The following is a 12,350-nucleotide window of genomic DNA, read 5'->3' on the forward strand; positions in this document are numbered from 1 at the left end:
ATCTGAGGGGGCGATGGGCAGACTTACAGTACATGGGGCATACGCATGAAATTATGAAATCAGGGACCATGCTGGTCGTAGTGAACACTTACAAAACATGAAAGGTAAAGGGAAACAGAGCCTTGTTTCCACTGAGCGGTACGGTCCAAAACAGCTAGCATGTAGCTGAAAAAAGTGGCTAAGCTTTAAAACAGCCTAAAAAACTGAAAAAACCCTAAATTAGTTCAAACAGCAAGAGTGGAAATATTAGCCAAGCTCCAAAACAGACTAAAACACTAAAAAAAAAAAAAACATCCTAAATTAGCCAAAACAGCTAGCATGTAGCTGAAAAAAGTAGCTAAATTATATTAGCCAAGCTCCAAAACAGCCTAAAAAAAATCCTACATTAGACAAAACTAGCATGTAGCTTAAAAAAAGTAACTTCAAAACAGCCTAAAAAACTGAAAAAAATCCAGAAATTAGCCTTAAGAGCTAGAGTATGGCTGAAATATTAGCTTAACTCCAAAACAGCCAAAGAAATCTAAGTGAATGGCAAAATAGTCCACAAAGCTAGCAGAATGCCAACTTTTAAAACTTTAAAACTGTAACTTTTTAACATAATTATGAATAATAAAAAGGCAGGAATATTATTCTAGAATAAATCAACTTAAACCTTAAATAACTTTCAATATTTTACTCTCCATAAAAATATATTTCTGCAAAATTATACAAGTTAGAAAAAGCCATTGGGTCATTAATAACAATAAAATAAAATTATCTGGAGGGCCAGATAGAATGATTTTTACACATCTGGCTTAATGGTTCCATTTTATGATAGAAATGCTCAATTGGGCGCGTTGTACAAATTTATCTTTTTTTTTTGAACCCCCTGAATATCTGGTTGAGACTGACTTTATGTCCAAACAGTTTATTTTTCTGAAAATAAAAAACATACCGGTGAAAAAAGCTTTGTGTGTTAAGGCGCATATAGTGACTTGAATAATAATCTTTCTTTACACTCCATCTTAAAGCTCTCATTGTTTTTTATATTTATGTTTCTGATTATTTGGGGTTTCTAATGTTACTTTAATTGTATATTACTTTTTCATGTTTGCCATTAATATTTCTTTATTTTTTTTTCCTCTCAGATGATGACTCAAATCTTAACTTGTTTAACACCTTTTTTCTTTGGAAATTATATTTATGTTGTGCATCATTTGACAGAGTGGTGAATACGGAGAGCTGTGTGTGAATGAGTCTGTGCATACTGTGAGCTTAATTGTACTGCTTGTGTTTTTTATTTATTCATTTTGTTTTTGTTGCTTTTCATCTATGAGCGTCTGCTAGAGGTCACCCTTGAAAACGAAGTGTTTCTTCTCAAGGTGCCTATCCTCAACTTTAAATGTTTACATAAAAAATAAAATAAAATTAGTAACAGTTGTACTAGTTATAATATAATATAAAAGTTTTAAGACACAAGTTTAATTAATCCTCAGAGTTTTTGCGCAAATAAAAAAGGAAAAGTCGGCAGCAAAACTAGACATTAACAATGACAACAAATTTTAAAAGTTTATTCAGGTTTTTCTCCTAATCAAGAGAAGAAACTGAGCAGAAGTGAAACTAATTTCTGACTTCTGTCCCATCAAAACATGTTTAAGATAAAGCTTTATAACAAAATCACCTAATTTTCTCAATCATTTGTTGTGCAGATGATTCATTACTTGCTTCTCGTTCACCTGAACTCTTTAGTTTCTGTGACAGAAGCAGATCTGCATGAAGCTGAAGTTTTTCTGAATTAACACGAGCATCTCTCCAATTACTGCAGTCATCTGCTGCAGGGAGGACCGACTGGATAAAAGCATCCGATCAGCATCCGATCCTGGAAAGCAGATCGACCGAATCTGCTTCAACAGCGTGACCACGACTCGTGCAGAGCATGTTCTAGCACTTCCAACATCTCCAGTGTCATGCTTAAATAAACTCCCGACTCTTAATTATGTTGTAACACCGACTATTAAACAACCTTCAGCGGTGTACGGGACGTTGCGAGCTATAGGGGGATCCTGGGAGGATAGTTCAATAAGAAGACTTGCTGACTCTGTCATTAACTCTTTAAAGGGAAACAAGTCCAACAGACTGAGAATCTTCACTTAAGGTGGTAGAAAAACTCAGAATCCACATCAGCTATTTTCGGAACACATCTGTGTCTTTCCCCATTAGTGAGGTGTCGCCTCAGCATTTTAGGGAGGAGTTAATTGTCCTGTACGTGTTCATGTGGACGGTGCAGCCTCACTCTAATTGGGTTTTATACCCAGACTGCTGCGCAAGCGGAGCTTTGAGTAACCAGTACAGATCATTTTCTGAGTTTGGAGGCATCAGCTGTGATGGAGCGACTAAATGACAGATTTATTCTAATGAACGAACGGGAAGACCCTGAACCCATCATTATTTTTTAGTGTGGGAGTTGTGTTTTAAGAAAAAAAAACAGGGAGCCTCATTAAGCAAACACATAAAAATTTAAAACAGAATAAAATCCTTGACGTGGGAGCAAAAAAAAAAATCATCCATTTGATATTTTGATGAAGGGAAATAAGAACCAGACTTTAAAAATTAAAAGCTGTTGTACAAGAAGTACAAATTTCATGATCTGGTTTAGTTTTACAGACTATTTTTAGCTTTTGTTTACTTTCTCAGACAAAAAAGAGCCAATTAGATGACTTAACACAGAGCAGAATAAAAGGTCTGACTCCAGTTTGCATTTCAATTGGTTTTCATGTCGACAAAAGCAGCATTTAAGATAAAAAATCCTGATTAAAATATCAAAAACAAGCTTGTAGTCTGTGCTGTAAAAGAAAATCTCACCTCATCGTAGTAGATCCGGAAGTCTGCCTTCTTGGCCCGGAGGTCCCACTGGACGATGGTCCCACTTTCAAAGCCTACGAGCAGCTGTGGAGGAAAAACAAGAACGCAGGTCACAAAGATGTACGTACAGAATTACTGTGTCTGAAAACAATATCTGGACCAACTTAATTACCAAAACACTTCATACCAGCTGCAAAGCATGGTGGTAGAAGTATCATGATCTCGACGCTTTTTAGACATGGCAAAAATCAGATAATTGTGAGGAAGTCATGTCACCAGAACATCTTGTACTTAAGAAAATACTACTGAGTACTGCAGAGAAAAGTTTCCAAAAACCCATGAGATGAAATCTGAAACTGAGTCATAATAAAGGAAATACTGTAAAACATCTCTAAAAGATTTAATCTCTTTCAAATAATCTGATAACTTCAATGCAAATAACCTGTAAAGATCCACTCTATTCATCTTTAGATCTATTTTCAAAGTGTTTCCAGTGGTCTTTAATTATGAAAATACAGTTTTTTTGCCTAAATAACCAAACCTGTGTCATTTTCTTGGACATCATTTTTGCAGAGCGTAGGGCTGGGTATCAAAATGAATTTCCAGAATCGATTCGATTCACCAAAGACTGGATAAATTCGATTTCTTTTGATTCACCTAATTCCATTCAATTCAATAATTTAAAGTTTACACGGTTACTTACTTGATTTCTCAAAAGGAGAAATAAAAAAATCATTAACATTGTAAACATTGTTCTGCTTCTCCTGGAGGATGTTTTAGTTTGGCCACTAGGTGGCGATCGCACTAAAGAATTAGACCTTTTGACAGAAGAAGAAGAAGAAAGAATGAGGAAAAATGGTGCTTTAGATCACAAATGGTTACTTTAAAAATATTTATTTAAAAGAGTTTTAAAAATTCATGTCTGTGAATTTATAAAGATGTTTATTTAGTCAGAAATGTATGTTTAGGTCGACCTAGCGTTAGCATTAGCCATCCTATGGGAAATTCCATTAAATGTTAGCATCAAGCTTTATGTGCTAAATCGATTTATATTTTTACGTTATGGATCAATTATGAATCTATTAAGCTCAATTATGGTAATTGATTTTATCAACCCACCCCTAGCAGAGCGGAAATTCATTATGAATTCTCCTCCGAGTTGGGGGCGGGTCCATTGGCACAGAGACACCTCGCGCCTCTGTCCCCGCCCCTTACCTGTCGGTTAACACCCTCTCCCACTAGCTTACAATCCCTCACACCTCCAACCAATCATTAGCAAACAAAAATGGAGCTTTCAGTCATACAGTTTAGAGCCAGATGCCAGCTCAGACGAGGAAATGTGTATTTTATGACATCACAAATACGCTCCTTTTCAAACTGCCTTTTTTCATCTGCTCCTGATTCACATGAACAGACCACTTTCATCAGAGCGGGTCTTTAGCTCGTCGTTGTTAACAGTCTTTTCAGATTTGAAGTATTTTCATTTGTTTTTATATATCCTTGCTTCTGACATCTGGACAAATTGACTCAACTTTGTATTTTGTCGTAATGTGCGAGGTAAGTAAAGTGTGTGGTGATCCCTCACTGTTAGCTCCAGTTATGTGAATTACTGTAAGTATGTTCTTTATAATCTGTCTCATTATATTTTTGTTTATTCTTGACTTTCGTGGTGAACTTCTTTGTTATATTGATGCAATCATTGCATGACATTATATTTTTTATTGCTATAGTTCGCTTGTCAAACAGTTTGGATGATCTATTCTAGTGTTTGTCCTCGTGGTCTGTTTCCAATTTTCCACAGATGTCTCTTAAATTCGTTTCTCCGGAGGCTCCGAGCTCTTTGTTTGCTTCTGTTCTGTCTTTTTATGTCGGTCATAACATAACATTCCTCTCTCTTCATATTTCTAGCTTCTATCTGGTTCTAGTTAGCAAGTGGAAAATCAAAAATAGTTTTTAAATATTCAAATTTTGATCAAACTGATACACAAAACTACAAAAAAAAGACTGTAATCCAATTTCCAAAATATTTTTAATTCAAGCATTTTTCTGATTGACAATATTTTGAATTATCAATTTGGAGCTTTAAGTTTTTTGTTTTGTCGATTCACATATAATACAATCCCATCCAGAGGGATGTGAGACGTCCATTTTCCATCAACAGTTGTTCAGTGGTCCAGTTATAATTTGTGTTTTGTGTGCTGCTTCAATGCTTTGTTAAAATATATATTATCTTTGATCTCTCTGCTAGCTCCCTGAGCCCTGATGATTTGCCCGTGGGACATGCACACTTTGGGGGTCATTGGCTCCAAACAGGGATCAAGCATCTTCCCACTCCCACTCCATTCATCCTCCGATGGCTTCCCTCCAGACGACGCCTCCGCTGTCCTCTCTGCAGGACAAAAGGAGGCGGAGCTCCTTTCTTTACAGAGCCGTTCTGCTCCTTAACTCGGCACACAATAACATCGTGGATCCTCCACTTCTTCCTGCATATTACTGAATATGAAATGTGGTTTTTGCACGAGTAAATATTGTATTTCTACATCGTTTGCAGTTGTTTATTTCTTGTTTGTCACAGTTTTGTTCTTGTTCGGTCTTCTTTCACATCATGCCGGGCCCTTCAAATTGCCCCTATAGGGGGCGGATAATGAAGCTTATTAAATTGAAACAGAACAGGAGTTTGGTTTGGATTGCTGGCGGTAAGTCAAACTCGTTTCCGCTGACAGTTGGACTCCACAACAGTCCTAAAATTATGAGGAAAATGTCTCAGAGAAGCCAGGCGGCGCATGAGTTTGACTTGGGGAGCCTTAAAAACCTCGTCTGCGGGGCTTCATAAAGCTGGAGAGGGAATCAGCAGCTACAGGTTTGATAGATTTCAACTGAAAAAGACAAAATGGACGGAAAAGTTCCTGTTGGAGAAGACTTAGTATCTCTGCATTCATTTATCAGGGAGGAAAAGCAACTGAAATTGCATAAAATTATACTTATTGTGCTTTTCACAATAAGAGTAATAGTTGGTTTTGCAGAAAAGTGTCAAGAGTGTCGATCCCACGTACACCAATTTGTAGAAAGTGCCGTATGCATTCAAACAGGACATCTTAAACACTATTATTATGGGAAGCTCCAGTTGCAGAATGCTCACCTTTGCCGCTCACATTCAGCATTAAAACATGCTGGAATCTGCATCAAAATGATGTGCAGACAAAGGTCCCGTTTTCCCAGAGAAACTTTCTTTCATGAGGTCTTATAAAATGTTTAAACTACGTCTGCGTCACAGATGTCATCTGACCGTCCACCACAAAACGACAATTTAACTTGACCTGAAGAGGAAACCGCTTAGAAAATGAGAGCGTTCGGCTGAATACTAAAGTGCAGAAAAGCCACGATAGGAACAAAAAAAATCAGGATCAGAGTGAGCAATTTATTCAGGAGGGAAAATTACAGCAATTATTACAAAAAAAAAAGAAAAGTGCACTGACACAGAGGTCATGTGTTTTCACTGCAGATGCAGAGATTTCATCTGTTAAAAACCCATTACATGCAAAAGCAGAATCAAATGAAAAACCTGCACGTCATTTTCTTAGAAGCATAATTGGAAGAATGAGAGCAGAAAAAAAAGTGAGCTGGGAAGAATTAATTTTCTGTATTCAAGTTGTGGACATTTTTAAAGGTATCTATACATTAGATCCTCTAAGGATAATGTGGGACAGAAACTCTTCAAACTGGACCATAGACAGACTTAAGTAACACTTAAAGTCCTCCTCTGATGAAAATCCTGTTTTAGAACAAATGTCATAAGAAATCATTTGTATTTTCGAGTATTTCTCATTTTAAATCAATCAAACCATCTTGGACAGACTCTGTCTGAATGAATGATCTTCTTTCCATCAACAGCTCTGCTGCACATGCACTAAACCCTCATCTGTTCCTAGTGTCTAGTTCAGGTTCTGGAGAAGAGAAGATGGTATCTTCACATTGACTGCAGTCAAATGAGCCGCCGTTCACATTTCTGTGGTCAAATCAGCATCACTGGATTTTTGGTGTGAGTTTCATCCAATACTTACGGTAGCAGGACTGAGAACGCTGGAAAATCTCCACCAGACTCCACGGAGCTTCTTGATGTGACCACGGAAATGTGAACGGCGGCTCATTTGACCGCAGTTGGAAAGGATTGTAAATCAATGAAAGAGCATTTTGATGTTAGCTTTGATTATTTGATCAAGAACTCTGAGAAACCAATGATTGAATGTATTGATCACAGTCAATAAACATTGGAGAATTAGCTAAAAGAGTCTTTGGTGAACTGGAAGGAGAAAGAATCAGGATTTTGGAGGAAGTTCTGTCCATGAAGATCTTCACTTCCTCGTCCAGCTGACATCCGGATCAGAACCACACGGCTGGACATTACCCAGATTGATGGATGTTTTTATGTAGCAGCGGTGAAGATTTATACTAGAGAGACAAGGGGGGTCAGGGGTGGAGCTACAAAAGCCACACCCCCTCAGAGGAGATTTTGGAAGTAGAGGCTTCAAATCAACATGAAAAAAGTCTTTTTAAGACATTTAGGTTGTGGGATTTTGGTTTAAAACTTCTTAAGTATAATTAAAACATTACTGGGAACATTTTTTTTTATAAAAAAAAATTGCATTGTTTGTATTAGAGGAAGCTCAGAAATAAGGATCTCCTATTAAGTATTCAAAGTTTTACTGAAGTTATTTTTCCTTTATAAAGTTTTACTGCAAAATAAATAGTTTCTGTGCTTATTGAGGATTCTGTGACCCTAACCGTGACCCCAGGCAAATGCTCGTCATTCTGGCCTTGACTTTGACACATGTGGTCTAAACTATCAAACTTGAGAAGAATGTTGTTTTTCTCCTGCATCATTTTTTATATAACAGCTCAATAGAAAATAAACTCTGCTGCTAAAGGTACTTGATTATTTTATGTTCCAGTTTTTCATCTTTTAGCCAAATTAGCAAAAACTACAACTTCTAAATTCAAAATTTTCCTTCCCTTTCCTCTTGTGTTTTTGTTTCACAACCATGCTGATCTGCATTCAACACAACGGTTCTTTTGTTGATCATCCATCAGTGAATGTTTTTTTCAATCAAAGCGAACAGAACAGCCGATGTATTCCTCTAAGGTTTTGTTTTGCTCCTCGTCTAAATCATCTGTCGAGGGTTTGGATGGAAGTGCCCCTTTTTCCAAGAATCCTTGATGGAGTCTCTCCAGATGGTTCTGAGTAACAGCCCATCTGGTGCATCAAACTGAGAAACATCCAGTCGCCTGTTTTCTCCTAATTGCGCAGCCACTCTGGTTTGTGAAAGCAGCCGTAAACTTGACACTCTTTTTAGCACCGTGAGAGTTTGCCAAGCCTGCAGTCATCAGAGGCACAAATCCATCCACAAATCAATATGCACCAGCCTCTGTCTCGCACGGACCTGGCACTTCTCCTCACAGCCCGTCTCAGTCTGACCCAATACAAGGATTTGCAGCTGCCCACAACATTAAAGAGGAGAAGAAGAATGAAAGATGGAGGAGCGACTAGAGATTTCACCTGAAAGGAGCAGGTTTTATCAGTGATAAAGTGATTTGAAGGAAATCCAGAGAGGTGATGGCGGGCGGCTCTTTTATCCGTCCACTCACCTTGCCTTCATCCTTCGGGCTGTCGCTCAGGTGAACTACGGGTCCTGGGTGTGTTTTAGTTGATCTGAGATGGAAAAAGGAGAAAAACATCAACTGCAGTGCTGAGAAACAGAACAAATATCAATGAAATAGCGGTGTTCTGCAGCCTGTGTACCGACATTCATAAATGCAGAGTGACATTTACTGGAGGAGGAAAAACATTCCCTCGTTCACTGAAGCCAGCATGAACCACGAGCCTCCAAACATGACTGCAGGATGCAACATTTTAAATGTGTTTTTGTTAAAACTGCCATTTTCCAGTCATAACATCCCCACGGACAGCAGCACTTGTGGTAAATAACACTTCTATGAAAATAAGAAAAATGCGTTTTTTTTCCTGTTATTTGGATTATTTTTGCATAGAATACAAACCAGAAGTCACGGCAAGAACATAAACAGGCAAAGAAAATACTCAAACCACATTTTCTGTGATGGAAGACTTATGTGTGAAGTTTTCTTTTTTTTTTTCAAAATTCTCTATAATTTTCTTCAATTCATTTATTTTCTTTTTAGAATTTACTGTAGTTTTTTGCAATTGCTATTTTTTTTATAATTTTTTTTCCAGATTTTCTCTATAATATTTTTTCCAAAATATATAAATTATATATTATATATATATATATATATATATAATATAATTTTTTTTTCAGAATTCTCTATTTTTTTTCAAAATTAGCTACATTTTTTCAGAATTTGCTATTATTTTTTCAGAATTCTCTACTTTTTTTTCTTAATTTGTCTTTTTTTAAGAATTCGCTGTAATTTTCCATTTGCTACATTTTTTTCAGAATTTGCTATAAGTTTGTTCAGAATTCTTATTATTTTTTTTTAATTTGAAGTAATTTTTGATAAATCTTTATAATTTCTTTTCTTTTTTTGTTTTTGTTTGTAGAATTCACTGTATTCGTTTTAATTTCCTATATTTTTTCCAGGGCTTGCTATGAAATTCTTTAGAATTCACTGTAATTTCTTTTAGGACTACGACAGTTGTAGTCCTAACGCGAGGACACAAGGACGTCTTTGTAACTCTCCATTACTCAAAAATACTGGCTCACTCAATGAGAAATGATATTAGGGATTTCTGTGGAGTTTGTTTGAACAATAATGAAGACTTGCAATGATTACTTATGTGGAGTTAACTGAGAAATTGATAATGTTTGTCTATGATGTTTTGATTACTATAGTAACGGTCCCTGCCTGCCTCTGCAGCTTTACATGCATCAACTTCAAGGTAAACTCCGGCTTTAACTCATTTTCTGCATCACCTCAAACAAAAATAAACTGTTCAAACCAAAAAATTGGTTTGAAGTAAAAAGATGGACATCACCATCAAATAATCTTTAAAAAAACTATTACAGAAAATTCTAAAGCAGCAAAAAAACACTAAAAATGGTTCTGAACTAGAGAGTCAGAAATGGATCAAAGGATCATGAAATTATTTGAAGGTGAAATGCTTTTTCTTTCAGTGTTTTAAGACTAACAGATTCATTTTTTTTGGAGAAGACAGATGATAAAATGACAAAAAAAGAGCTTTGATCTTCGACTGGTTTAGAGATGCTGAGAAGATTATTCTTGAAGAAATAGAACCTTTGAGGAGAAGTCAGATTCTGAATCGTTTCTGGTTTCTAGTTGATTTTTCCTCAAGAATAAATGACTCAAACGCACAGATGGTCCATCTAGGCGTGTCTGCTCCTCATTCCTGCGCCAAGTACTTATATTTAATATACTTACCTATATTAAAGGCTTAAGAAGCTTCGAGTGTCCACCAACCAACTTTGAAGCTACAAGTAAATCAATTTAAATCTTAAATAACTTTCAATATTTTACCCTCCATAAAAAAATATTTTGTCAAAATTATACAAGTTAGAAATGAGCTCAAGATAACTGTTAATGAGAACAAAATAAAGTGATCTGGACGGCCGGATAGAATTACCCGGAGGGCCGGATCCGGCCCCCTGGGCCTCGACTTTGACATGAGTATTAGAAAACCTCTGACATAAAGATCTCCTATTGAGATTTATTAAAGTATTCAAAGTTTTACTGAAGTTATTTTTCCTTTAAAAAGTTTCACTGCTAAAGAAATAGTTTCCGTGCTTATTGAGGATTCTGACACTGACCGTGACCCCAGGCAAATGCTCGTCATTGTGAGGCTGTTTTCTTCAGCGGATGAAAGCCTCACACTGTACAAACAGACTGGAGAGCCAGAGGTGGGCTGCTGCTGACTCTCTGACTCTGTGAGAGGTTTCCCGCAGAGCTGACAAGGCCACTCTTTCAGATGTTTAGAAAAGCAAATCAGAAAAATGAATACGCCGATGAAAGCTGAGCGACAGCTTTTGTTTGGAGAGATTATGAGGCCAAATGTGAGAAGTCTTTCATTTCTTTCCTCTAGTAATTTATTTCACCTCAGAAATATTGCTGTCAGTTTACTGACTGTTACCTTAGACTTAAACTTAAAAAACTTTAGCTTTAACTCCTTCACACGCATGTCGCTAACCTGCAAAGGACCATTTAATCCTGGACTGCAACAGAAATTTAGCTTCATTTTGAACAAATATTTATAGAATATTGACATTTATTTGAAGTCTACTGCGAGTGATGAGGAAGACCTAAAATCCCTCTCCGATCATCTTTTGATCTATTTTCAAAGCGTTCCATCTCAGTCCACAAAAGTGCAGTCCTAGGAAAAGCTAAGATCCTACGCAGGACTCTTAAGCTCCTCTGGTAGAGGACCCGAGCTCGGAGGACAAACCACCCGCGGGGGGTGAGAGGAGAGAGCAATTCAGAATAAATTAAATGGCCATATAAGCAATGTTTTAGTAAAACAGAAATATTCTTACATGATGCTTGAAAGTTTTACTCTTCCCATGCATCCACTGAAAACCCTCAGTGAGCGTTTCACTTTACCCTCAGCCTCATTTCCTGGTTCTATCGCTGCTTAGCAGCATCTTCTTCATTTTGTGTCCGCTTCCTTCAGTATTTTTGGAAGTCTTTTCTTGCAGTGCTGTGATTTTCTGCCTGACTGCAGCGTTGGTTATTCTGCAGATGAAACGCTCTGTCTGCTGCACATAGACTTGTCAGACGTCAGTCTGCAGTCTCTACACATGACGGACGCCATCCTCCATCAGAAGCAGCAAATCCTCACTTTTAAATGTACATTCAAACTAAAAATATCGACAGGTCAGAGCTTAAATGTTAGAAAAATCCATCCTAAACAGTCATAGTTCTGTTGGCATGTACATCGTGTTCCCAGAGTAAGAACCTATTTTCAGATTTTTACTGGGAAAGGTAAACATGCCAGCTTTGATTACTTGATAAAAGACCTGAACTCAATTCTATTTATAAGAACTGCTGCAGAGTGTTAGCTGGGCCGCTGTGTTTTCCAATTTTTCTTTGCATCTCATTTTTTCCATCTCATTTTGCACAGATTCTCCAGCAGATGAAATTGGGCATTAAATGTGATGCAGTCCCATTTGAATTTTAATGAGAGATGCGCCCTCCCATGAGCGCCGAGGCTTTGTTAAGCTGTAGCTACAACGGATTATTTTCAAGAGCGACACTTTGGTTTGTATCAAAATAATGCGTCAGTGAGTGGATGTGACACAAACAAACCCAAAAACACACAGCTGACACCTCACTTCAGAATACGAATGACCACGTCGACCAGTGAAGGAAATACTCGGAGCCCCGGTTCATATCTATTCATGTCAATGTTAAGTCAGAACACTTCTTCTTCTTCTTCCTTTCCTTTGGGCTTTTCCCTTCAGGGGTCGCCACAGCGAATCAGTTTCCTCCATCTAAGCCTGTCTTCAGCATCCTCCACTCTAACA

General features: G+C 37.2%; 1 protein-coding gene across 15 annotated transcripts in view; it reads right to left on the minus strand.

Annotated features, from left to right (window-relative positions):
• Positions 1 to 12,350, minus strand: part of stxbp5l (syntaxin binding protein 5-like) — a 179,085-nt gene that overhangs the window by 64,198 nt on the left and 102,537 nt on the right. For all 15 annotated transcript variants that reach the window (XM_024286619.2, XM_024286616.2, XM_024286613.2 and 12 more), the window contains exons 6-7: positions 8,485 to 8,548; positions 2,842 to 2,925 (exon numbers count right to left, since the gene is read on the minus strand). In XM_024286619.2, the coding sequence (XP_024142387.1) occupies positions 2,842 to 2,925; positions 8,485 to 8,548 (148 nt within the window). The remainder of the gene's footprint in view (positions 1 to 2,841; positions 2,926 to 8,484; positions 8,549 to 12,350) is intronic.

The sequence above is a fragment of the Oryzias melastigma genome, linkage group LG21 (assembly GCF_002922805.2).
Source record: "Oryzias melastigma strain HK-1 linkage group LG21, ASM292280v2, whole genome shotgun sequence".
NCBI classification, from domain to species: Eukaryota; Metazoa; Chordata; class Actinopteri; order Beloniformes; family Adrianichthyidae; genus Oryzias; species Oryzias melastigma.